Genomic DNA, 25169 nt, shown 5'->3' on the forward strand with positions numbered 1-25169 from the left:
GAAATTTTCTGATTACAATCGTTTGGCGCATTTGGAGGGATAATTTGGCGGAGAAGTATCCTTCCAGGTACTGTAAAATATTCTCCTCACTTTACGGTTTGAGATTTAACTCCAGACGCTTTGAGATACGGGCTTACATAGGGGGCTGGTATTATTGGGCTTTAAGATTCGTTCCAAGTTACGATCCAGATTAACTAATTGTAAAAGATTTCCTATTACGGTACCGGGGAGGATCTGAATTCTAATTTGGCTCCAACGAAATCTCTCGAAAGTTGATCGGATTTGGCGAGAGTTCATTTGGTAACTTTGGCGTGAGAATCTTTCGGCAGAAAAATCGAGCCACCAAGTAGAAACACCTCGCTTTCCATTATCGGAGAAGATAAGGGCGCATGTGACTTTTCACTCTGACGAATTAGACTCTCGCCAAATCTCATCATCTAGCCCGCGATTTCTCAACGGGATTTGAGACTATTGAAATCCCGTCGAATCATCTCGTATCTCGTTCCTCTCAATTTTGCTGTGATTTCGTTGGAGGAATTTTCTCCTCTCAAATCGTGTCATCTCTCTTTTATACTTTCATTCCGATCAAGTGAAGAGAACGAATTCCAATTCTATTTCTCGTTTGAGCGTAAATTTTTTCATTCCGATCAGAGGGTCAGTGTTCCGATCATCAAAATCGACGAGAAAGAGAATTCTCATTCTCGTTTGTTGGAGGTAGAGGCCATTCCAATCAGAGTAACTCCAATCAGTACAGAAGCAAGAAAAGAAAAGGGTTAGCACTAGCTTTCTGTCGTAAGCAGTGCCTCCTCAAACTGAGGTAGGAAACTTTGCCAAATTTTTAATTATATTAAGTTAGAAATCTTTTGTTCGTGATTTTGATTGCTACGATGCTATGCCATCAGTCCGCTGTGAGCCAATTCACATGGTATACGATGCCAACTTTGATGGCTTTTGCAAGCCCGATAAACTAGAGCACATGAGGTGTTTGTGAAAATGACTTTTTAAGGACACTTAATCTGTAGTATTTTCTACTTTTAGTTTATCGGTTTATATATTTGTCGATGAATGTAGAATGGCCCATATATCATAATTTAGTAATTTAGTTTATCGGTTCTTGCTCCAAAATCTTTTCCGTAATTAATTCCAATTCTTTCCTTAATTAGTTAGTTCAAATGGTTATGTTGCCCAAATGTGTTTAACTAAATAGCATATTTTTGTACATTGTAATTGATGAACTAATGATCAATAAAACACATAAATTCTTTTGCTTAGTGTAACCAACCAAATTAGGCCATGGCTGGGAGAAGTGGGAGTATTGCGATTGGAATCGACCTTGGCACGACATATTCCTGCGTTGGGGTCTGGCGGAATGACCGAGTGGAGATCATTGCCAATGACCAGGGAAGCCGCACTACGCCTTCTTATGTGGCCTTCAAAGAAACTGAGAGATTTGTCGGTGATGCGGCTAAGAATGAGGCCACTAGGAATCCTACCAACACTGTCTTTGGTGCGTCTCACTCTTCTAATACTTCTTTTTCTTTGTTTGTTAATAACCCAGAGTCCCAGTTGGGTCTTCTTCTTTTTTGTAACACTGCTGCTTAGTATGGTTCTTCTTTGTGATCAAGTGACTGGAGCACAGAGTTTTCAGATTAATTTCCCGCTTGAATTGCCATATTCTTAATTTCACACTAGAGTTGCTAAATGTTATATATTTGAAGGCATTTCTTGATACACAAAAGTAAAGAGAAAAGCACCAAATTTCTGCTACTCTCACCTTATTTTAATAGGTACCCATCTCCTTTCATTTTTCACCTGGCACGGTGAACCATAAAATGTGTCATTTTCTTATCAATTGGATATTTTTCCACCCAACATGTCATGAAGTAGTCTAGCCAGAAAATAGGGGATCTGCACAAAGCAAAATTTCAGGGCAATGGAACTGTTAGTACTATATCAATTTGCTCTTTTATCATTATTTATTTGTTTTATTGGTGCTCCTGCTTGATGCTTCTTTAGATGAAATCAAAGTTCATATTTTTAGTGTACAGTGTACAGGTTGCTAGTTAGGACTCTGTAAACATCTTTTATATAAATCAAATGTTGGAGCATCTTGATACCAACCTTAAAAAAAAAAGTTAATATTTTGACTTAATTGAGTCTTAGTTCACTAAAGTTTACCTTGTAACTAACTGTTTGTTATGTTCTGCTGTTCAAAACAGCAGCCTTATCTTGATTACTGTACTAAACTGTAAAGTGTCAAGTACTTGATTTATTGCTTTTGTTACGTGGATTCATGCATTGTAGTTGACCGACAATCAAGACTATTATAACATAAAAACACACATGCAAGTACAAAACAATATTTTGGTTGTCAAAAATATTCCACTGGATGTGGCCAATCCATGTGGTTGCTGCTACTAAAAAGGTGTTGTTCATTTTATTGGACTGAACAAATTTGGTTATTTTCTACAAAAAGATAGGGTTAGCATTTAAATAGTTAATTGATTTTATCTGAGCATTTTCTTGTTGAGTATATATCAATTATATATTGTAGAATTGACTTACAAAATCTGACATACCAGAAAAAGAGACAATTTGCTGAGCGGTTAATGCTTGGTTTAGTGCTTGTTTTCATGGTTTATTCTGGTCTAGTGCTGAGTGGTTTATGTTAAAGTTCTTATCATTTGCTTGTTTTCATTTTCTTTTAGCTTCCAAGCGGTTGATTGGCAGACGCTTTTCTGATCCATGCGTACAAAGTGACAAGAAGCTCTGGCCTTTCAAGGTAATTGAGGGCAATGGCGATCGGCCCAACATAATTGTCAATTATCAAGGTGAAGAGAAGCAATTTTCTGCTGAAGAGATATCTGCAATGATTCTTACAAAGATGAAAGAAGTGGCAGAGGCATTCCTTGGTTGCACTGTAAAAGATGCCGTAGTCACTGTTCCTGCATACTTCAATGATGCCCAGCGTCAGGCCACTAAAGATGCTGGTCTTATTGCTGGCCTAAATGTTATGCGTATAATGGATGAGCCCACTGCAGCTGCTGTGGCATATGGCTTTGATACAAATGAAGTTAACTCTCCTGTGAAGAAGAATGTGCTTATATTTGACCTTGGTGGTGGCACTTTTGATGTCTCATTGCTTAGTATTAGCAACAGTGTAATTGAGGTGAAGGCCACTGCTGGTGACACCCACCTCGGTGGGGAGGACTTTGACAATAACATGCTCAATCATTTTGTCGAAGAATTTAGAAAGAAGGAGAGGAAGGACATTAGCAGCAATCCGAGGGCTTTGAGGCGCCTTAAGACCGCATGTGAACAGGCAAAGAGAATCCTCTCCACCACCACTCAAACTGCTGTCAACATCGATTGTCTCTATGAGGGGATTGATTTCTATTCCACAATCACTCGTGCACGGTTTGAAGAGCTCAACGCGGACCTTTTCGAGAAATGTATGGAGACTGTGACAAGGTGTCATGAGGATGCTGGCATAGACAAGGACAACATTGATGTGGTGGTTCTGGTTGGCGGTTCTACCCGGATTCCAAAAGTCCAACAACTCTTGAAGGATTATTTTAATGGTAAGGAGCTATGTAAAAACATCCACTCAGATGAAGCTGTCGCATATGGTGCTGCCGTACATGCTACAAAATTAAGTGGGCGAGGTTGTGAGGAGATAAGAAATTTGGTGCTCATTGATGTTACCCCACTTTCTCTTGGAATTAATGTTTCAAGTGGTATCATGGATGTCATCATTCCAAGGAACACGCCAGTACCAACACAGAAGTCCCTCGTGTACAGCACAAGTATAGATTTTCAATCTGAAATTATCATCAAAGTTTATGAGGGAGAGCGTGCGCAGAGTGAAGATAACAATTTACTTGGCCAGTTTTCACTATCTGGGATCCATCGTGCGCCAAGAGGTGAAATGAAGATGGAAGTAACTTTTAAAATTGACAGTGACGGCATATTGCATGTGTCTGCTGAGGAGCCAGTCAGTGGTAGAAAGAATGAAATCACATTGATCAACAGAGAGGGCAAGCTCAGCAGGGAAGAGATAGATAGGATGGTGTGTGAAGCAGAAAGCTATAGAATGGAGGATGAACAATTTAAAAAGAAGGTTTTAGCCAAGAACTCGCTGGAAGATTATACATACCGCTTGAGAAAGTTGGTGAAGGATGATCAGGTTGTTTCAAAGGTACCTGGTGGATATGTTAAATACGTTGATGAAGCTGTCAACAAGACGATAGAATGGCTTGAGCACGATGTGCTGAAGGATGCATCCGAGTATGACACTAAGAAGAATGAGCTTGAAGAGATGAGCTCCACCCTCTCAAAAATGAGCTTATAATAGTTCCTGTTTGTGGAGGTGAATTCCCAAATTTTGGTGATGACCATTTTGAGTCTGAATGTCATTGTTATGATAACGAGTACTGTGATTCTGATGGTGACTAGGATATTAATTAGTGGGAAAACTATCATCAGTGTGAATTCTTTTTCTTTTGGTTGGGTTAGAGCAAGCTTCTAAATAGCTAGCTATAGCGGTTTTGGACCCAGAAAGCTAAGCTAAGGGCTAAAACTGCGCTAATCAAGCTACGACCGCTATAGCGCGTAGCGGCAATAGCGGTCCGCTATGCTATATGGGTTATGATTTTGCAATTTTTTTTTTCTGAAAACATGATTTTGCAATTTTAATGGGTCTTAATATCTAGATTGGTTTTTTTTTTTTTTTTACTTTATTAAGCTATATCAATACAATGGAATATGTGCGGACTATACCGCTCTATCAATTAAATTTTGTATCATGCATTAATATATGGTAGTGGTATATTTTGAATATAAAATATATCGATAGTTTTTGAATTAAGGATATTTTGAATGACAATTTGAACTTTGTATTGGTTTAATATGAATATTAGATCTTCTTAATTAATTTGATATTTTTTTCTTGATGAGACATTTTTACTATTAGTAGAAATATAAAATATAATTTTTGAAATAAAAAAAAACGATATTTATAATAGCTTTCGCTAGAACTCCGCTATTCGCTAAAGTTTTTTTTTTTGTCTCCCCGCTATACCGCTATAAATGCTATTTAGAAGCTTGGGTTAGAGTAAAAAAGGATTGTGGTGCAAATCTTTTGGGGTCAGTATAGCTGTATAGGCTAGTGTATTGATTTTGCCCGCCTAGGGCAGCTCCTGCCATGCCCGCCCGTACCCTATTTTCGGGGTACCCGTGCCCGAGCCCGGGTATAGGTCGGGTAAATGGGTACGGGCAAAAAATGGGCCGGTCACGATTTTTTGGGCAAATATCCGACCATACCCGTACCTGACCATACCCGTGCCCGTATCCATATACTCGTGTACCTTTTTTTTTTAAAAAAAATTCAAAATTCAAAAAAAATTCCCCCCCCCCCCCTACAGTATATATACTGTTTTTTTTAACAGTGTCGTATAAATATTATTATGTGTTTATAATTCGAATTTTAAAGTCTGAATAGTTCAATATCAAATAATATATATATATATATATATATATATATATATAAAATTGTCAAGTCACATTTTTATAATTCCTACAGTATATACTATAGCCTATTCGAACCATGTTGACAGAGAGAAAATTAATAAAGTCCAAAATAATAAAATTTAATAATCAAGTCCAAAATTACAAATTAATATTATAGGTATGATATATGTGATGCATATATATTATATCATGTTTATAAAAATAATAAAATTTGATGTGTGTTTTACTGTTTATAAAATGATTTGAATCTTTCAATGATATAAAATTGATGGTTGTTGTTATGTCACCTAAAGATACTTAAATTGTATAAAATTTGATCATGGAATTATTTATATGTCATAAAATATTTCACTTATTAACATATAACATTTTTTTTCACTTATAAACATATAACATTAGCATTCATCTTATATGTATATGTATATACATATATTATACATGTATTATATTATATGAGTAAAGCTAGGGTGTGATGTGCTCACCAAGAGGGTTTGGTGAGCACAACTCCAAAAGTATATCAGATCGACTTCAAATATCAAATCCAAACCGTTAAAATCCATGTACTTCATGAGTGATGCATGTACACGCAAAATTTTGAAAGTTTCGAGTTTATTTGCTACAAGGTCAAGCGGTCAAAGAAATGAACATTTTATAAGTTAATTTATAAGTTGTTTTATATATTCAATTTTTATCATTTCTTTGAGCACGTCACACCCTAGCTTTACTCATATTATATATACATATACATATATTATATTAAATATACACACACATATATATACATGTATTATATTATATATACATATACATATATTATATTATATATACATATATTATATTATATATACATATATTATACATATATACACATATACATAACACATGCGGCGGCAAATGTGGCGCATGCGGCCGCATTTTAAAACACTGAATATATTGTACAAAAAACTAAGTTATATATAATTATATGTAAATATATTATATATACATATATATTATATTATACATATATTAATTAAATTTATGCAATTTAAAGTAATTGATTTAATCAACATTATTTTAAAATAATTAGTAATTGATTTAACCTATTAAAAATAAAATGAACGTTTAGAAAATACGATTTTTGTATGAAAATATACTTGTAGATCAAAATTTATATTTTTTAGAATTTTGTAATTTTTTAAAAAGATAAAAAAATCACATGTTTTGAAAATTCTCAACTATTCAAAAATAATGATTTTCTACCTATCTAAAAAAATAGTATAAAATATTCTAAAAATTATAAAATTTGATTCGCAAGTACATTTTCATATAGAGATAAATTTTAATGGTTCAAATTGATTATTCAAACTTTTAATTTAATGATAGACAATTTAATGACGGCAACTACATGATAAATTATTTTTTTACGATTGTTGTGAACTTTAAATAAAATGGCAAGAATTACAAAATACTATGCTTTTTTATTTTGTCATGTTTGAGTATTTCAAACTAGATGGTGACAAAAATAATTGCAAAAATAAAGCAACCGCTCCGACCCTACCATCTTTTATGTACACTTTTAATTCAATCTTACCAATCTTTAAATCTCAATTTTAAAATTATGATAAAGGTATGAAAATCCTTAGTAAATTTTTATTGAAATTTTATGTCATTGTATAAGTGGATTAATTAATCTTATTTCTTTCTATTTCCATCTATTACTCTTAATTGTCCAGAAACAATTATTATTTGAAGGTAATGCTCCTAATAATTAATTAATTGCTTAGGTTGAATTTATTGATGAAGTTTGAATAATTATCTGTATGACTGTATTTGATATGCTGGTGTATCTTTAAATTTTAATTGTGTTTCTTATTTTGGAGACATGTTATTAATGCCAATAAATTGACTATGTTCTACATTTTTATGATTTACTGCTAATACAATTTACATTAAATTTTATGATTTACTGTTATGTTGTACAATTTTATCAATTTATATCATTATATGCAATATGCTAATTAAGCAAATTATGTAATCGGTGATTAATTGATACATTGTACAATTTAACCAGCATAAATCACATATCTCTATGGATGCACCAGGTTAAATATATCTCGATTTGTAAACATATCTCTATGGATGCACCAGGTTAAATATATCTCGATTTTTAAATTCTGTTTTTTAATTTCTGTTTTTGATTTTATATGTTATTGTTTTAAAGTAATTGATTTAAGATATTTTTTATTTATATTTTATTGTACCTATTGAAAATAAATGAATGTTTACAAAATATATTATCAATTTAAAATGAACGTTTAGAAAATATATTATCAATTTAAAATGTAAACTAAAAATTTCGAGATATAAATAAATTATGAAACTATATAATTAGAATGAGAATTTGAAAATAAAATAAAATGACATGTGTAAAGAAATAAATAAATACATTTGTACTTAGCCGATTAAACATACAAATTTTCGCAAGAATAATTTTTATATATAAGTTATAAATTTTATTTATGTAGGAATTATAAAAATGTGACTTGATAATTTTATGTAGAGGAGGGATCGGATGACACCCTTTTTTGGTGACATTGAATAACATCGTGCATTTTTAAAGTTTTCAAAGTCCAAACCGTTCAGCTTGATGGATATGTTAAAATAAGCTTGCATATCAAAATCGCTATATTCAGACCGTTGAATTTTTGTACCCATCTTAATAAATAGTAAAAAAATTCAGAAAAATATAAAATTTGATCTGCAAGCACATTTTAACATATCTATCAAGTTGAACGGTTTGGATCGACTGCTTGGACTTTGAAAATGCACGGTGTCATCCGATGTCACCAAAAAAGGGTGTCATCCGATCCCTCCTCTTTTATGTATATCTCTCCTCTATATTATACACCTTAAATTACTTTGAATGACAGAAAGTCGTGCGGCTGGGATTTATCCAACAGAATTCGGATTTGAATCTGAGCAATCTAAACAAATGATCTGCCTTCTTTTGATTAAATACACCCATTATCTGTGTAGAAGTCTAAATTTAATGAAAATAATACCCGCCACACATATTGTTATACATATTGTCACATAGATCCGAAATTTTTTGTCACTGATTTTCGCTGGGACGCTTGTTGCCTCCCCCTCCCCGATCTTTTTTTTCCAAAGAAAAAGAAAGAGAAAAAGAAACCTAACGATCCATCTCTCCCCTTGCTCCTTCTCTCCCCCTTTCGCTTAGATCGATGGCCTCCCCCTCTCTTTCTCTTACTCGAGCACCGAGCACAACCCCCTCCCTCCGCAATGCTTAAGTTGCATCCCTGGAGAAAAAAATATTAAACATCCCTTTTGGTCAAAGAAATGGCGGCGATAAGGCTCCATCTGGAAGAAAACGATATGATCCACGAGACTCGTGCTGCTCCGGCGGCGGCGGCTTTCGACGACGAGCAGTCGGTGGCAGCTGATTCATGGTCCATCAAGAGCGACTATGGCAGTAGCGCGCTCGACGACGACCAGCGCCAGGCTGATGCCGACGTCGCCGCTTCCTTCCCTGCCACAGCTTCCGATTATAGGTTCTTCTTCTTCTTTGAAAGCAACTGTTATGTTGCCTGAGTAATGTGATCTGATTTGTCGATTTGCTTTCAGTAGGATTTTATTCTTTTAGGTATATTGTGGTTTGCTACATAATATGCTTTCTTAACGTCTCATTATGAAATTGCTTTCTTAACGTCTCATTATGAAATTGCTTTGAAAACAAACTATTCCATAGGTAGTAATCGTGAAAATGGATGTTTTGTGTAATTACATCAGCATTGAGATCTTTATAAATTCTCACACTTAGTAAAAGCAACACGAGGGGGGAAACCAACCCCACATTTTGGTATAATTTAGTTGGATTCAATTCTTCCAGTATTTGCTGTCAAAGTATAAAAAGCTACTTTGATGTTTTAGTGAAAGTTTTGCCAGAACCTGTTGATCTGAGACTTTTATTCTTACCTACTTAATTTATAGAAGTGAAGAAACCTATAGAAAAAATTATCAAACAACTACTTTGCCATACCCTCTCATAGCAGAAAAGTTACAATCACAATTTATATATTTTTTATTTGGGTAGTTCTGATAAGGACGAATCGAATGCAAATGAGGCAGAAGCTTCAATTCTTGGATTTCAGAGCTATTGGGATTCATCTTATGCTGAGGACTTCACCAATTTTCAAATGCATAGTCATTCTGGAGAAGTCTGGTATTCTATTTAGTATTGTCTAATTCACGTTGCCCCTACAATTTTTTTTTTGGTAAATTACACCTAATGCTTATCATATCTACAGTTAGAACATAACTTTATCTAGATATTAGAAATATCTTGTGATTATTGGCATTTCTATCTAAAGCTTTAGAAAGCTTCTTTTATACCCAAAACACAAGTTGAACTAAATCAAGTAAAGTGGATTTAGGTCATTGATCCGCAATATACATGAACTTAACATAGGAGTTTTCGATTAGTTAGTAACTTAGTATGAACATATTAGAAATAGTTGTTTGATTGGATTAGCCTTGTATTGGTTGAGTTGCTTCTTAAATTACTTAAGAAAAATGGTGCATGTTAATTGCCAAATTGATATATTTTAGGTACTTGTAGATTTCGTAAGAGGTGGGGGTAATTTGCAACACCGCATTACCTAACTGAGTTTAATTGGTGCATTAATGTATAATGCTTCTGTTGTACTCAACCAAGATTACAACCAGCTCTGAGGGACACAAGAAATATGAGTAGTTGGGATTTTCTATTAGTACAATGATAAGATGTTGACCAATTATTTAGTGTAAACACATTTTCAGTGCAATTTTTCTCTGGTTTCAATCAATCAAAGTACCAATATTTTATGTACTATGTTGGTGAGGTCTCTGTACCACTATAATAACAATTTATTCCCTCTGGATGATTGATATATATTTGGGCTGATGGCTTGACCAAATTAATCCATGGCATTGTTATGCTGTGTCTTACGTTCGCTTTATCTGCCTGTTCTAACTTTTAAGTTACATTGAGGATAATATAGGCTTCATTGCACAATAGGGTTGGTTCATACTAAGTTTGGTTGCTATTGAACTCATCGCTGCCATTTCTCCAGGGATTTCACTTCTGGAGCTAGAGACCACAGTATATGTAATTTGTATTTCTGATGAATGGTTTGTTTGGTGTATTTTATTCTTGCTATTAAGAATCAATAGTATTTATTTTGATTGTGGGGTGTAGGAGCGTGCTGACATCAAAGGTTTGGTCAGGTGGTGCGTATTATGGGCTTACTGCACAGCTTAAGATGGTTTCTATAGGACAAAGATTTGACCTGATTTTGGTATTGTGCTTATTGTATGTTGTGATATATATATATATAGAGTTAGGCTGGGGTGCTATGGATAGCATAGTGGCCTCTATGCTACTAGGGATGGCAAAAAAGCCTATCGGCCCGTAGGCCTGTCTATGCCTGCCTGGCCCAGCCCTTTACCCGGTCAGCCCGATACTGTAACAGGCCAGGTAAGGCCGGGCCTAAAGACAGGCCAGGCCAGGCTTGGGTTTGAGCGAAAGCCTACAGGTTGCCTGTTGGGCCTCTATTGCAAATGGTTAGGGTTTTTTATTAATGCGATTTGTCTCTGCCTCACACGGTCACACCTCACTTCTGAAAACAACTCTCTAGGCGCCGCTCTTCTCTTTCACCTCTCTCTCCTCTCTTTTCGCCTCCAGTTACGCTCCATCGGTCATCACCAATCTGATATGCCTCCGCCTCCAATCCTCCGCCACGCCGCCACTGGTCACGCCCTCACAGCCGATCTGCCTCACTCTTCCTCGCACTGATCTGCCTCGCTCTTCCATCAAGTTAGTTTTCTCCTCTGTGTTGTGCTTTCTTATGCGATTTTTGTGTGATTTGTTTGCATGACGACCCCTCTCTTTCCCTTTTCAATTTTGCTCAAATTAGGTTAGGGTTTCCTTGGATCATTTGTTGCTTGCTGCTATTGTGTGAAGCTCGATGCTAGTCCAGAGGCGAAGTGGGAGAAGGTTCCAACCTCTGATTTGGTACTGACAGTAAGTATAGATTTTAATTTTGTGTAAAATCAAGTAGCAGATCTGCAACAAATTGATTGAAAGAATCACAAAAGAGAAAATAGTGAACATATATTATGAAGAATATCAGTATTTGATTTGGTTTTGTTATTTTCTGAGTAGAGATTTGGTTCTGTTATAGATTTTGTACATCTCTTATTCTGTCAAGTTGTTTGTTTTCTTTGAAAATTTAATCTAGCGAGGATGTAATTTTTGGTTTAGGATTTAAAACAACTCTGGCAGCTGCTGCCACAAATTAAAAAAAAAGACACGTGCTAGTGGTGATATTTATATATTAATTAGAAAGAGTGTATTTTACTTGGTGATATTTATATATTAATCTTTGGCAGCTCCTGCCATACCCTTTCTTCTAATTTATACAGTTTTTGTTGTTTGGCAACTGGTCAAATACTTCTATTTTGGTAGATTGTATTATACATTAGCTTCTCTTTATAGATTGTGCTTAAGATGTGTTTATTGTTTGCTGTTTGCAGATTGTGCTGTCTGGTCATTTGATGCCTTTGTTGATCGAGCTGATTGTATTTGCTGTTAAGTATACTTTGATTGTCTTCTATATTTAAACTTTGTTGTATTTGGTTTTAAGGAAATTTGTGTGTATGCTATATTTGGTGTTAAGGAAATTTGGATGTTGAAAGAAAAACAATGTCTTCTATATTTAAACTTTGCTGGATGTTAAGTTGCTGTTTTGTACTGTCTGTATTTGGTATTTTGGTGTTAAATATACTTAGATTGTGTATACTATTTGGTTTAAACTGCTATTGAATGAGACCAGGCATGGTTGGGCCAGGCCGGGTAAGGCAGCCCATGGGCTGCTGCAGGCAGGCACAGGCAGGCGCAGGTTTGAAGAAAATGCCCACAGGCAAGCCGGGTATCAATTTCTAGGCCCGTTATAATGGGCCAGGCAGGGCAGGTATAGATTTTTATCAGGCAGGCCGGGTATGGGATTGGTAAAATACCTGTGGGCTCGGCCCATTGCCATCCCTATATGCTACGGCTCAATATTCGAGTTTTCAAAATCCAAACGGTCGATCCGAACCGTTCATCTTATTCTCCATATTAATATCTGCTTGGAGACCAAATTTTACATTTTTCTGAATTTTTTTACTATTTATTAAGCCACTTTGAAAATCGCTAATCCAACGGTTTTACTGTTTTGTGCAGCCACCGTTGGATCAACAATTTTGTAAAATACTTAATAAATAGTAAAAAAAATCAGAAAAATGTAAAATTTTGTCTCCAAGCAGATATTAATATGGAGAATAAGATGAACGGTTCGGATCGACCGTTTGGACTTTGAACACTCGAATATTGAGCCGTAGCATAGAGGCCACTATGCTATCCATAGCACCCCAGCCTAACTCATATATATATATATATATATATATATATATATATATATAGAGAGAGAGAGAGTACGGCTAACGCGCTTCCTCTATCATATGGGCCGAAATGCTTCCGGTGGAAAGTTAAAATTTCAAAATCCAAAAAGTCAATCTGAACCGTTCATCTTCTTCTCCATATTAATATCTGCTTGGAGACCAAATTTTACATTTTTCTGAAATTTTTTACTATTTATTAAGCCATTTTGAAAATCACTGATCCAACGGTGGCTTACCAAACAGTAAAAATCAGAAGCTACCGTTGGATCAGCGATTTTCAAAATGGCTTAATAAATAGTAAAAAATTTCAGAAAAATGTAAAATTTGGTCTCCAAGCAGATATTAATATGGAGAAGAAGATGAACGGTTCAGATCGACTTTTTGGATTTTGAAATTTCAACTTTCCACCGGAAGCATTTCGGCCCATATACTAGAGGAAGCGCGTTAGCCGTACTCTATATATATATATATATATATATATATATATATATTGTACGTGTGTTTTGTTATGGTTTGAAGACACTGGAACAATTACAACCAAATACTGGCACATTCTGATCTTAATTAAATTTCTTATTTTTTTCATGTATTCCTTTTTTCATTCTTTCATTGTTTGGTTATTCTTTTAATCTGTCCCAGACTCCCTCCAGTTTCATACAAAATTGTTGGTCAAATTGGTTGAACATGATTTCAGGGGAGCATCACTACAGATATGTTTCTGGTCTAGATGAAGCTGAATTTTAATGTGATATTATAAATGATTATGCCTCCAAGCTTGAAAAGGTCGAATTTAATTATGCTAAATTAGTTTGGGTTTTCAAATCCAATTTGTTGGTAAATCATAGATCTCAAGATTATGTATAAATGTAATATTTGCATTCCTTTTTGAAAGAAAAGTATCCACTATTTGCTGGTATTTCCACAATTATTTTCATGATACGTGCTACTTAATGAAATACATTCTTCATGAACAAGAGCAACCAATATGGACGCTATAATGAACAGTGGCACTCTTAATTCAATTAAACAAAGTAATAATTATTTTCATTTTCTTATAATATATTCCGTTGCATCGCACGGGTACGATACTAGTATATATATATAGAGTAATGCTACGCTACTTTGCAAATTAATTCGACTGTTTTAATTCGTGTTTCTGACCTTTCGATCTGCTTCAAAATTGGTGTTGATCGGATCTAAAATTGGCGGAAATGGACGTCTCCTGTACAGAGCCCTAACATATCCTCATCTAATGGAGATCTCCAATTAAACCCCAGGCCACCCGATCCCTTTCCTTCCCTCTCATGCGAAAAAGAAAAGAGGGCGATCAACGCCTCTCTAAACCCTAGACGCGACCTCTCCTTCTATTTCTCCTGGCGAACTCTTGGCGAAAACCTCTCTAAACCCTAAAGTCGCTCAGGTTAGTTTTGTTAGATTTGTTAGATTTTAAATTCCTGCCTTTCCCTCAGTTTATGATATCACAGCAAAAGGACTCCCAGCCTGATATTTTTCGATCTTGTCTAAGATTCTATCACTTGTTATTGTTGAGTATAGCTTGGTTTGACATATGATACTTTTTAAGGGAGCCTTTTCATGTGTGGGTTTTCTTTTTAAAATTCTCATGATTATTCAGGTGATCAGCTTTAGAATTAACTAAAAATTGCTTCAATGTTACTTACTCAGGCACTGATATGCACTGCACTGGTAAATGCTGACTTCTTGAATTTTTAGAAAGGATGTTTTGACATTCAAAAACCTAATTTGGCGCTCCACTTTTTCGGGTAATTTTTTAATTCGAATCGATTGAATGTTAAGTTGTTTAATTGTTGAATTCGATTCGATTCGATTCGATTCGAATCGAATCGTTTGAATGTGGTTGAAAGCGATTAAATGTGATTGTAATTGCGGTTATTATTGTTATTAAATGTGATTGTGATTGCAGTTATGATTGTTATTAAAATAATAATTGTAATTAAAAAAATGTTAGGGTTTTTGAAAAATAAATGTTAGAGTTTTTGAAAAATAAATGTTAGAATTGTGATTGTTTAGGATTAATGTTAGGATTGTGATTGTTTTAGGGTTTTTTCAGCCAAAAAAAATGTTTAGAATTTTTGAACGAAAAAAAATCATGTATATTGAAATATGAAAATTCATGTTAGAATTGTGATTGTTAGAATTGTGTATTGTAATTAAATTCGATTAAAATTCATGTGTTAGAGTTATTTGGTTGGGATATATTTTCTGAGTGTGGTGAAATAATTTATGTTGTCAATTTAGTAATTGTAATGTTAAGTGTTAGTTGTATCATGTATTTTTGTTGTGATAATAAAAATATGTGTGTTATATTAGTTATTAATGTTTGCATGCATGTTATAAAATGTTATAAAATATTGTAAAATGTTTGCATGCATCTTATATTTTTTTCTATCTGAATAATGTTTGCATTTTTGCATGCATCTTATTGGTGACATACATAAAATACATTAATGTTTGCATGCATCTTATTAGAATTTATGGTTAAAAATTTAGGATTAGTGTTTATAGTCGATTTTCTCGAATTACTTGAATTGTGGGATGAAATTCATTTCCTTCTCCACAAAGGAATAAAAAGGAGGGGGGATTTTAATATGGTGGGGTCTGCTGGAAAGCAAAGTAAATAAGAGATAAAAGGGATAGAGTGAGGATATGTCCATGTGGCGTTTCGTGCGGCCAAGTCATTTTAGTTTCCAAATTGTTATTATAAATTATATTTTCTTTCAAATTGAATCGAAAGGTTTCAATTATTTAAAAGTCAAATTCTCAGTTTTATTTAATTTAAGTTTCGTTATATCACCATTTTTTTTTGTAACAATTTGAGTTTAATTTTCTATAATATTTATATTACTTCAAGTTTGTTTTTATCATATGCTTTTATTAATAAGATTCACTAGTCATAATTGTTCACAATGTTTTAAATTTATTATGTCATGTTTAATTTCAAGGTTTTAATCTACCTGAATTTATTATTCTATTTTCAAATTATATTTTTAATTTGCTTAGATTAAATTATCATTGTTGTTGTTGTTGTTGTTGTTATTATTATTATTATGATTATTATTATTATTATTATTATTATATAATTTCATTTTATTTCATAAATTCTTTATTTAATATTTTCTTTTTTTTAAATTAGGTGTAATTTATAAATTATTAGCTAATTAATAATTTAAAATTTTTAGGCTATAACAAAATCCGAATTCGTATTCGTATCCATATCCGTATCCGTATCTACAAATTATCCGTATCCAATTATTCAAATCCGAAAAATTCAGATACGGTCAGATAATATCCAACCCGTTTGCACCCCTACCGGTAACTGGCAGGATACAGATTCGGAAGCAACTAGGCTTTGTCACTCGGGAATGTTCTTTTGCATAAAGGGCAGAAAAACATCAATCCTTGTTTTGCTCGAGAGTTGTTTCTATGAAATTCCAACAAGGAGAGTGTTGTTTTCAGATTAAGTAGTTTTGTTTTTAGAGCACTAATTCTACTATCAAGTGATGAGAGAAAATTTTGTATCTTAATATTCAATTTGTTCTTCTTTCTTAATCCAACTATATATGGCTCTATGCACATCTAATGTACAACTAATTAAGAAAGTTATATATATATATATATATATATATATATATATATATATATATATATATATATATATATATATATATATATATAGAGTACGGCTAACGCGCTTCCTCTAGTATATGGGCCGAAATGCTTCCGGTGTAAATTTGAAATTTCAAAATCCAAAAAGTCGATCTGAACCGTTCATCTTCTTCTCCATATTAATATCTGCTTGGAGACCAAATTTCACATTTTTCTGAAATTTTTTACTATTTATTAAGCCACTTTGAAAATTGCTGATCCAACGGTGACTTACCAAACAGTAAAAATCAGAAGCTACCGTTGGATCAGTGATTTTCAAAGTGGCTTAATAAATAGTAAAAAATTTCAGAAAAATGTAAAATTTGGTCTCCAAGCAGATATTAATATGGAGAAGGAGATGAACGGTTCAGATCGACTTTTTGGATTTTGAAATTTCAAATTTCCACCGGAAGCATTTCGGCCCATATGCTAGAGAAAGCGCGTTAGCCGTACTCTATATATATATATATATATATATATATTTTACAATCGGAGACAATTCAACTAATTATATATGCAAAATTAATATACAACTAATTAAGAAAGTTAACAAAAAATAATATTACAAACGGAGACAATTAAACTCGCAGTGTGCAATTAATGCACTACTAATAAAGCAAGTTAAGGAAAAAAAAATATTTTTCAAACATAAAAGATCACAAGGCTGGATGATTTAGTGATTGAACTTCCCTAAAGAAAATTAAGTAATCTTAAAAAAAAAAAAAAAAAAAAAGGATTTGGGAGCCCTTATATACAGAGAGGAGTGCATTACATACAACAAAGATGTAATTTCATCCTATCATGTTGAATTTGAGTGAAGTCACTAACAATTTCATATTTCCAGACAAGCAAATCGAGTAATCCTATCAAATGCATTAAAGTTTTATCTAGTGTCTAAGAGAGTTACTCGCTCTATTAATTTTATTAATCAATAACAGGAATTAATTAGAAGCAAAATAAGAAAGTATCTAATAAGAGACAAAATTAGATTAAAAACAAAATCAGAAAATTCTCTCTAACTCTGAAAAGTTGAATTCATGCATCAAAAATAGCATTCCCTAACAATTAAGAAAGGTGGTGCATTATCTCACGAAAGAAAAGAAAAAAAAAATGTTGTATGGTAAGCTGCATACCAGAATAAGGGTGCAAACAGGTCGGAAATTATCCGACCGTATCCCCGGATTTTTTGGATTTAAATAATCGGATACATATAATTTGCAGATACAAATATAGATACGAAATATGCAAATAAGGATACAGATTCGGACCTCAGTTTTGGACCACAGATTAACTATGCGGACCCCACTAATTGAAACTGTTGGATCAATATGCGGCCTGGGTATTCATTGAATACCCAAAAAAAACAGAGTTGTTTTGGTTTTCTTTTTATGCTATTACTAAAAATTTCGGCTCAGAAGACACATTCCCATTGCTTATGTTGGTTTTTGTAACCAAGCCTCCATTTCATTGTTTAAACACAGCCACCGCATTACTGCGTTATATGGTTTTCGGTCGGTAGTAGATCGGGAATAACTTTTAAACGATTAATGGAAGGAATTGAGGAAGAAAGAGAACGGGAGAGAGACTTTGAAAAAGTTATTAAAGATGGTTTGGGAAAGTTATTAAAGGTGGGGGGACAATTTTATTGGATGGAAACCATGAATGCATAAAGCATTAGAAAAGGTGGTTGGGTACAAACCGGGTAAAGAAGATTGGATATAGAAACCCCTTTTTTTGTCATTAAAGTCCCGGCCATTTTTATTAATATCTTTAAAAAAAAAACTTAATTTTTAAAATAACTCTACATTTAATTTTTTATTAAAAATGTCCCAACCGCCAGGCCCACGGGCGGCCCAAAACACAAGTGGACCTCCCGTGGCTTGGGTGCTTCATACCAATTAGCGGAGCGCCCCTGGCTGGGGCGCCCCATGTTTGTTTTTTTTTTTAAGAGATCTTAGTATTTTAATTTGAATAATTTTGTGAAATTTTTTTTTTCTTATTTAGAGTGTATCCCAAAAAATAAAATATTTGATATATTTACGAAGTGATGTCGTAAATTTTTATAACTTTGATTTTTTTTTTTTTTTTGTGAACTATGATTTTATTTGTCAGTTGGACATCACAAGTTTAAATATAACACTAATTAAGGACTTGGCCTTTATTATGGTTTTTATAATATATGTATAATATACACATATACACATATACACATATACATATACATATACATATACATATACATACACATATACATATACATACACATATACATATACATATACATACACATATATACATATACATATACATATAAAATATACAATATACATCTACATATACATAGTAACAAAAAAAGGTAGAAGATTACAATTCATGCAACATATATATATATACAAAGCCTTTTGTACATGCAATCTCATGTAATAAAACATAACATATACTCCTCAGGATCCAATACAATGTTTGTATAAAAGTTATATCTTTACCACTTAGTAACCACATGATCAAGTTTTGGCCCAAAATTCGATGATGGGCTCAAATTGCCAAAATGCTTGGTTATGATCTAGTTTGGACCGAAATTTCATACAAACTAAGGCGTATTAGATCCAACATATCAAAAAAAGAGTATGCATGTGATCCATGACATGATGTCTCTTGGTTAAAGATCTCCAACATATTGCATCTCCAAATGACATTCATCAACATATATGTGCATACATAATAAAAAATAAAAATTCTCAGTTAAAATTTTCGTTCAAAATTATAAGAAAATATTTATACATAAAATTAATTGAATATGTATAACTTTTATATGAACCACTGAAAATCAATTTCGTAAAAAAAAATTATTACATATTATATGAATTTACGACATCACTTCATAAATATATCCAAATGTTTTATTTTTTGGCATACACTCTAAACAAGAAAAAATTTTCTTCAAAAAATTATTTAAATCAAAATACTAGTATATCTGTATATGTGTATGTATATGTATATGTGTATGTGTATGTGTATGTGTATGTGTATGTGTATGTGTATGTGTATGTGTATGTGTATGTGTATGTGTATGTGTATATGTGTATATGTCTATATTATACATATATTATAAAAACCATAATAAATGCCAAGTCCTTAATTAGTGTTATATTTAGACTTGTGATATCCAACTGACAAATAAAATCATAGTTCACCAAAAAAATAAAAAAAATCAAAGTTATAAAAATTTACGACATCACTTCGTAAATATATCAAATATTTTATTTTTTGGCATACACTCTAAATAAGAAAACTTTCTTTTCACAAAATTATTAAAATCAAAATACTAAGATCTCTCTAAATAAAAAAAAAAAAAAAAAACATGGGGAGCCCCAGCCAGGGGCGCTCCGCTAATTGGTATGGAGCGCCCCAGCCACGGGCGGTCCACTTGTGTTTTGGGCCGCCCGTGGACCTGGCGGTTGGGGCATTTTTAATAAAAAATTAAATGTAGGGTTATTTTAAAAATTAAGTTTTTTTTAAGGATATTAATAAAAATGGCCGTTAAAGTCCGTAGGTTAAAATTAAATTAAATTCGCACTCAGAATGAGAATGAGAATGAGAGCTGAAAATAACTAATCAAATATACCAACCGGAAATGCAACTTTTGGGTACACATATCAAAGGAGTGTGAACATTTTCATTTGCCTCCTTATTTGTTCTCTGGCGCTATTTCCTCTCCCACGCGATTCTTGCTCTCACAGTCGATTCTTTTGCTTAGTGTAATCCAGACCATGGCTGGAAGCAGGAGCCCTGCAATCGGAATCGACCTCGGCACTACATACTCCTGTGTTGGGGTCTGGCGGAATGACCGAGTGGAGATCATTGCCAATGACCAGGGAAACCGTACGACGTCTTCTTGCGTGGGCTTCAAAGAAACTGAGAGGCTCGTTGGTGATGCGGCTCAGAATGAGGCCTCTAGCAACCCTACCAATACCATCTTTGGTGTGTCTCGCTCTTCTAATATTTTCTTCTTTGTGATTAATTGCCACATTTTTTAATTTCTCACGGGAGATTTTTTTTTTTTTTGGGATTAGTGTTACTGGTTAAAGTAACCACTAACAAATATATTGATTAAAAAAAAGTTATTTACAAGAACCTTTTGCCTATTTAACTGTACTTATTTCTCACTGGAGGTGCTAAATATTGTATTTAAAGTACACAAAGTAAAACCAAAAGCACCAAATTTCTCCTACTTTCTCCAAATTTATTCTAATAGGTACCCCTCTCCTTTCATTTTATTCACATGGCATGCCGGACCATAAAATGTGTAATTTTCTTATCAATTGGATGTTTTGCCACCCAACATGTCATGAAGTTTTCCATTCTATGAGTAATCCAGCCAAAAAATGGGGCATCTGCACCGGGAAAAAATATCAGGACAACAAAATTCGTAGCACTTTATCAATCTGCTCTTTTATCATTATTTATCTGTTTTATTTGGCGCTCCTGCTTGATGCATCTTTAGATGGTCATATATTTTACTTTATTGAGTCTTACTTCATTAAAGTTCACATTGTTACTAACTCATTGTAATGTTCTGATGTTCAAAATAGTGCCAAGAACTTGATTTGCTGCTTCTGTAACATTGATTCATGCATTGTAGTTGACCAATAATCTAGACTATTATAACTTAAAAACACAGATGCGAGTAGAATACAGTACTTTGGTTGTAAAAAATGTCCTACTTAATGTGGCCAATCCGTGTGGTTGCTGCTACTAGAAAAAGTAGAATACAGTATTTTGGTTGTCAAAAAAATTTCTTGGTTGAACAAATTTGATTTTTCATTTTTTTTTTACAAAAAGGTTGGATTAGAATTTAAATAGTTACTTGATTTTATTAGAGCATTTTCTTGTTGAGTATAGTACTCATCAATTATTTATAGTAGATTTGACTTGCAGAATCTAACATACCAATAGAAGAGTCAATTTATGGCTTAAAAATACCATAATGATTTTCTTGTTTTCATTTTCTTTTAGCTGTCAAGCGGTTGATTGGCAGACGCTTTTCTGATCCAGGCGTCCAAAGTGACAAGAAGCTCTGGCCTTTCAAGGTAATTGAGGGCAATGGTGATCGGCCCAACATCATTGTAGAACATCAAGGTGAGGAGAAGCAATTTGCTGCTGAAGAGATATCTGCAATGATTCTTACAAAGATGAAAGAAGTGGCGGAGGAATTCCTCGGTTGCACTGTAAAAGATGCCGTAGTCACTGTCCCTGCATACTTCAATGATGCCCAGCGTCAAGCCACCAAAGATGCTGGTCTTATTGCTGGCCTAAATGTTATGCGTATCATGGATGAGCCGACTGCAGCTGCTGTGGCTTACGGCTTTGATTCAAATGAGGTTAACTCTTCTGTGAAGAAGAATTTGCTTATATTTGACCTTGGTGGTGGCACTTTTGATGTCTCCTTGCTTAGTATTAGTAATGGTGTAATTGAGGTGAAGGCCACTGCTGGTGACACCCACCTCGGCGGGGAGGACTTTGACAACCGTATGGTGAAATTTTTGGTTGAAGAGTTTAGAAGGAAGCATAGGAAGGACATTAGCAGCAATACGAGGGCTTTGAGGCGCCTTAAGACCGCATGTGAACAGGCGAAGAGAATCCTCACCACCACCACACAAACTGCTATCGACATTGATTGTCTCTATGAGGGCATTGATTTTTATTCCACAATAACTCGTGCACGGTTTGAAGAGCTTAATGCAGACCTTTTCGAGAAATGTATTGAGACTGTGGCTAGGTGTCATAAGGATGCTAGCATAGACAAGGACAATATTGATGGGGTGGTTCTCGTTGGCGGTTCTACCCGGATTCCGAAAGTCCAACAACTCTTGAAGAATTATTTTAATGGTAAGGAGCTATGTAATAGCATCCACCCAGATGAAGCTGTCGCATATGGTGCTGCTGTACATGCTGCAAATTTAAGTGGGCAAGGTACTGAGGAGATCAGAAATTTGGTGCTCATTGATGTTACCCCACTTTCGCTTGGCATTAATACATTACGTGATACTACATCTGTCATCATTCCAAAGAACACGCCAGTACCAACACAGAAGTCAAGATTGTACATCACAACCCGTGATTTCCAATCTGGATTCAGCATCAAAGTTTACGAGGGAGAGCGTGTGAGGTGTGAAGACAACAATTTGCTTGGACAATTTTCACTATCTGGGATCCATCCTGCACCAAGAGGTGAAACAAAGATTGATGTATCTTTTAAAATTGACAGCGATGGCATATTGCATGTATCTGCTGAGGAGCCAATCAGCGGTAGAAAGAAAGAAATTACCTTGATCAACAGAGAGGGTAGGTTCAACAAGGAAGAGATAGGCAGGATGATTCATGAAGCAGAAAGGTATAGAATCGAGGATGAACAAATCAAAAAGAAGGTTTTAGCCAAGAACTTGCTGGAAGGCTATGCATTCCGCTTGAGAAAGTTGGTGGAGGAGGATCAGGTTGTTTCAAAGGTACCAGGTGGATATGTTAAGTACGTTGATGAAGCTGTCAACAAGATGATAGAATGGCTTGAGCATGATGTGCTGAAGGATGCATCCGAGTATGACACCAAGAAGAAAGAGCTTGAAGAAATGAGCTCCACCCTCTCTAGAATGAGCTTATAATATGTTTATAGAAGGATTGTGAGACTGAATATCTATTATTTTGATGATGACTAGGATATGTGATATTAATTAGTGGATTATCTGTTTGATTTCTTTCTCTTTTGGTTGGGTTAAGAGTAGAGAAGGATTGTGGTTCTCTTTCTTTTGGAATTATTCTAGAACCTCAACATTAGTAAGCTATTTCCTTTGCACAATATATATTTGTTTATCAAGTGCTTGCTTCTTAATTTATAGAACCGAGTAAATCTCGTGATGGTAGTTTAGTTTGCTAATCTACCTTTCTTTCTCTGAATCTATATGTTCTTTTTTCTTTAATTTAGAAGGCTATAAGACTACTATAAATGTAAATATATCAAAACTAATGAAAATTTACAAAACAAAGAGGTTAAATTCAGGCAAGTAATAGGTACGGAGCGGAAAATCCTGCGACTTGGGATTTTTTTTTGCACTATAAAAACCGCATTGCACTATATATCTCTTTGAATTTTGAAAAAAAATAATAATTATCGTGTTAAAGACATATATTGAACAATCATAGATAATTCTTATGGTTTGGAAAATTTAATTTTTTTTTGCACTATATCTCTTTGAAATTTGGAAAAAAAATTATTATCATGTAAATGACATATATTGAACAATCATATATAATTTTAATGATCTTTGAGTAATAAATGAAACCGTAATCCATTAAAAAAATAAGTAAATGCACAAAATAAATAGTAAATGCATTTTAAAATAATTATATGAATAATCTCTTAGGCGTTTGACTAAATAAAATATCGATCGTTGTATATCTACCGTTGATAGCAAACTTAAACTGGATTTTGAGGCACAAAACGACATTTTTTTTGCAATTCTGTTGCTTTAGATGCCCGGGGGTCCTTGGACCAATTTGTCAAAAATGGCCTAAAAATAAAAGAAGATTGTCAATATTTTAAACCAATTTTTGCCATCTTTCATAAATCATAAAAAATAGTAAAAAATTTCAAAAATAGTAAAAATTAGTATTCTACAAGTTTATTATATAACCAATTTATTGAGCTTCTTAAATCGAAGTTTGAAGTTTATATGATAAGTTTTTGAGGCTGTAGCACGGATGACCTTATGCTATTCATAGCAACCAAGTCTTACTCTATAATGTATACATTTTTTTTTTAAGTTCTCAATATCTTCTAGTTATTTTTAAATAATTTTTTTTCAATTAAATAAATGTGTTATATTGGATGTATTTTAGACATGTATAATAATCAAATAGGTAAGGATCGATGCAATAATTAAACATGTATATTATAACTGATTAAAATATCAAGTGTGAAAGTTCAAAATATCATGTATTGTCTAATAAGCAAGTATACATTTGGAAGGATTGAATTTAAAAATTCAAAATAATTAAAATAACGTCAAAATGCGAGAACCATCTTACAGTTTAGCGATTAAAGATAATGATTTTCGTGTGAGGTCTTAAATTCAAAATTTGAATGACGCTTCTTAGAGATATTTAAAGATAATTAAGGAGATTATCTCCCATCTTTATCTAACAAAAAGGGTTGAGTGATATACAAGTTCTCACCTCCAATTTTTCCTCAAAAACTCGTCTACTGACAAATAACAACAACCTAAAAAAAAAAACTTGTTTATAATTTCAAACAATTTTTAATAATTATGTTTAAATTATAAATGAATATATTTTCTATAATAACTAAATATAAATTACATACTAATCTCGTATACACATTCTGGTATAGGGGTGCAAACGAATTGGATACGGATCGAATAGTGGTCAATCCATATATGTATCCGTATTTTTTTTTCCAG

General features: G+C 33.5%; 3 protein-coding genes across 3 annotated transcripts; all 3 read left to right on the top strand.

Moving 5' to 3' along the window:
• Positions 1–317: 317 nt before the first annotated feature.
• Positions 318–4725, top strand: LOC144546012 (heat shock cognate 70 kDa protein-like). Its single transcript, XM_078294566.1, has 4 exons — positions 318–494; positions 654–817; positions 1273–1507; positions 2709–4725. The coding sequence occupies exons 3-4, from the start codon at positions 1294–1296 to the stop codon at positions 4349–4351; spliced, it is 1857 nt and encodes a 618-aa protein (XP_078150692.1). The 5' UTR covers positions 318–494; positions 654–817; positions 1273–1293; the 3' UTR covers positions 4352–4725.
• A 4010-nt stretch (positions 4726–8735) lies between these two features.
• LOC144550588 (uncharacterized) lies at positions 8736–10440 on the top strand. Its single transcript, XM_078298589.1, has 2 exons — positions 8736–9083; positions 9626–10440. The coding sequence occupies exons 1-2, from the start codon at positions 8872–8874 to the stop codon at positions 9765–9767; spliced, it is 354 nt and encodes a 117-aa protein (XP_078154715.1). The 5' UTR covers positions 8736–8871; the 3' UTR covers positions 9768–10440.
• Positions 10441–20399: 9959 nt separating this feature from the next.
• LOC144546043 (heat shock cognate 70 kDa protein-like) lies at positions 20400–23548 on the top strand. The gene is made up of 2 exons (XM_078294590.1): positions 20400–20676; positions 21712–23548. Exons 1-2 carry the CDS (start codon positions 20466–20468, stop codon positions 23352–23354), a joined length of 1854 nt encoding a protein of 617 aa, XP_078150716.1. The 5' UTR covers positions 20400–20465; the 3' UTR covers positions 23355–23548.
• Positions 23549–25169: the final 1621 nt, after the last annotated feature.

This window comes from Carex rostrata, chromosome 2, assembly GCF_964058835.1.
Source record: "Carex rostrata chromosome 2, lpCarRost1.2, whole genome shotgun sequence".
NCBI classification, from domain to species: domain Eukaryota; kingdom Viridiplantae; phylum Streptophyta; class Magnoliopsida; order Poales; family Cyperaceae; genus Carex; species Carex rostrata.

Coding starts and splice junctions, on each gene's coding strand:
- LOC144546043 (XM_078294590.1), top strand. CDS start 20,466: ATGGCTGGAAGCAGGAGCCCTGCAATCGGAATCGACCTCGGCACTACA. Junction 20,677..21,711: donor CCCTACCAATACCATCTTTG/GTGTGTCTCGCT, acceptor ATTTTCTTTTAG/CTGTCAAGCGGTTGATTGGC.
- LOC144550588 (XM_078298589.1), top strand. CDS start 8,872: ATGGCGGCGATAAGGCTCCATCTGGAAGAAAACGATATGATCCACGAG. Junction 9,084..9,625: donor GCCACAGCTTCCGATTATAG/GTTCTTCTTCTT, acceptor TTATTTGGGTAG/TTCTGATAAGGACGAATCGA.
- LOC144546012 (XM_078294566.1), top strand. CDS start 1,294: ATGGCTGGGAGAAGTGGGAGTATTGCGATTGGAATCGACCTTGGCACG. Junction 1,508..2,708: donor TCCTACCAACACTGTCTTTG/GTGCGTCTCACT, acceptor ATTTTCTTTTAG/CTTCCAAGCGGTTGATTGGC.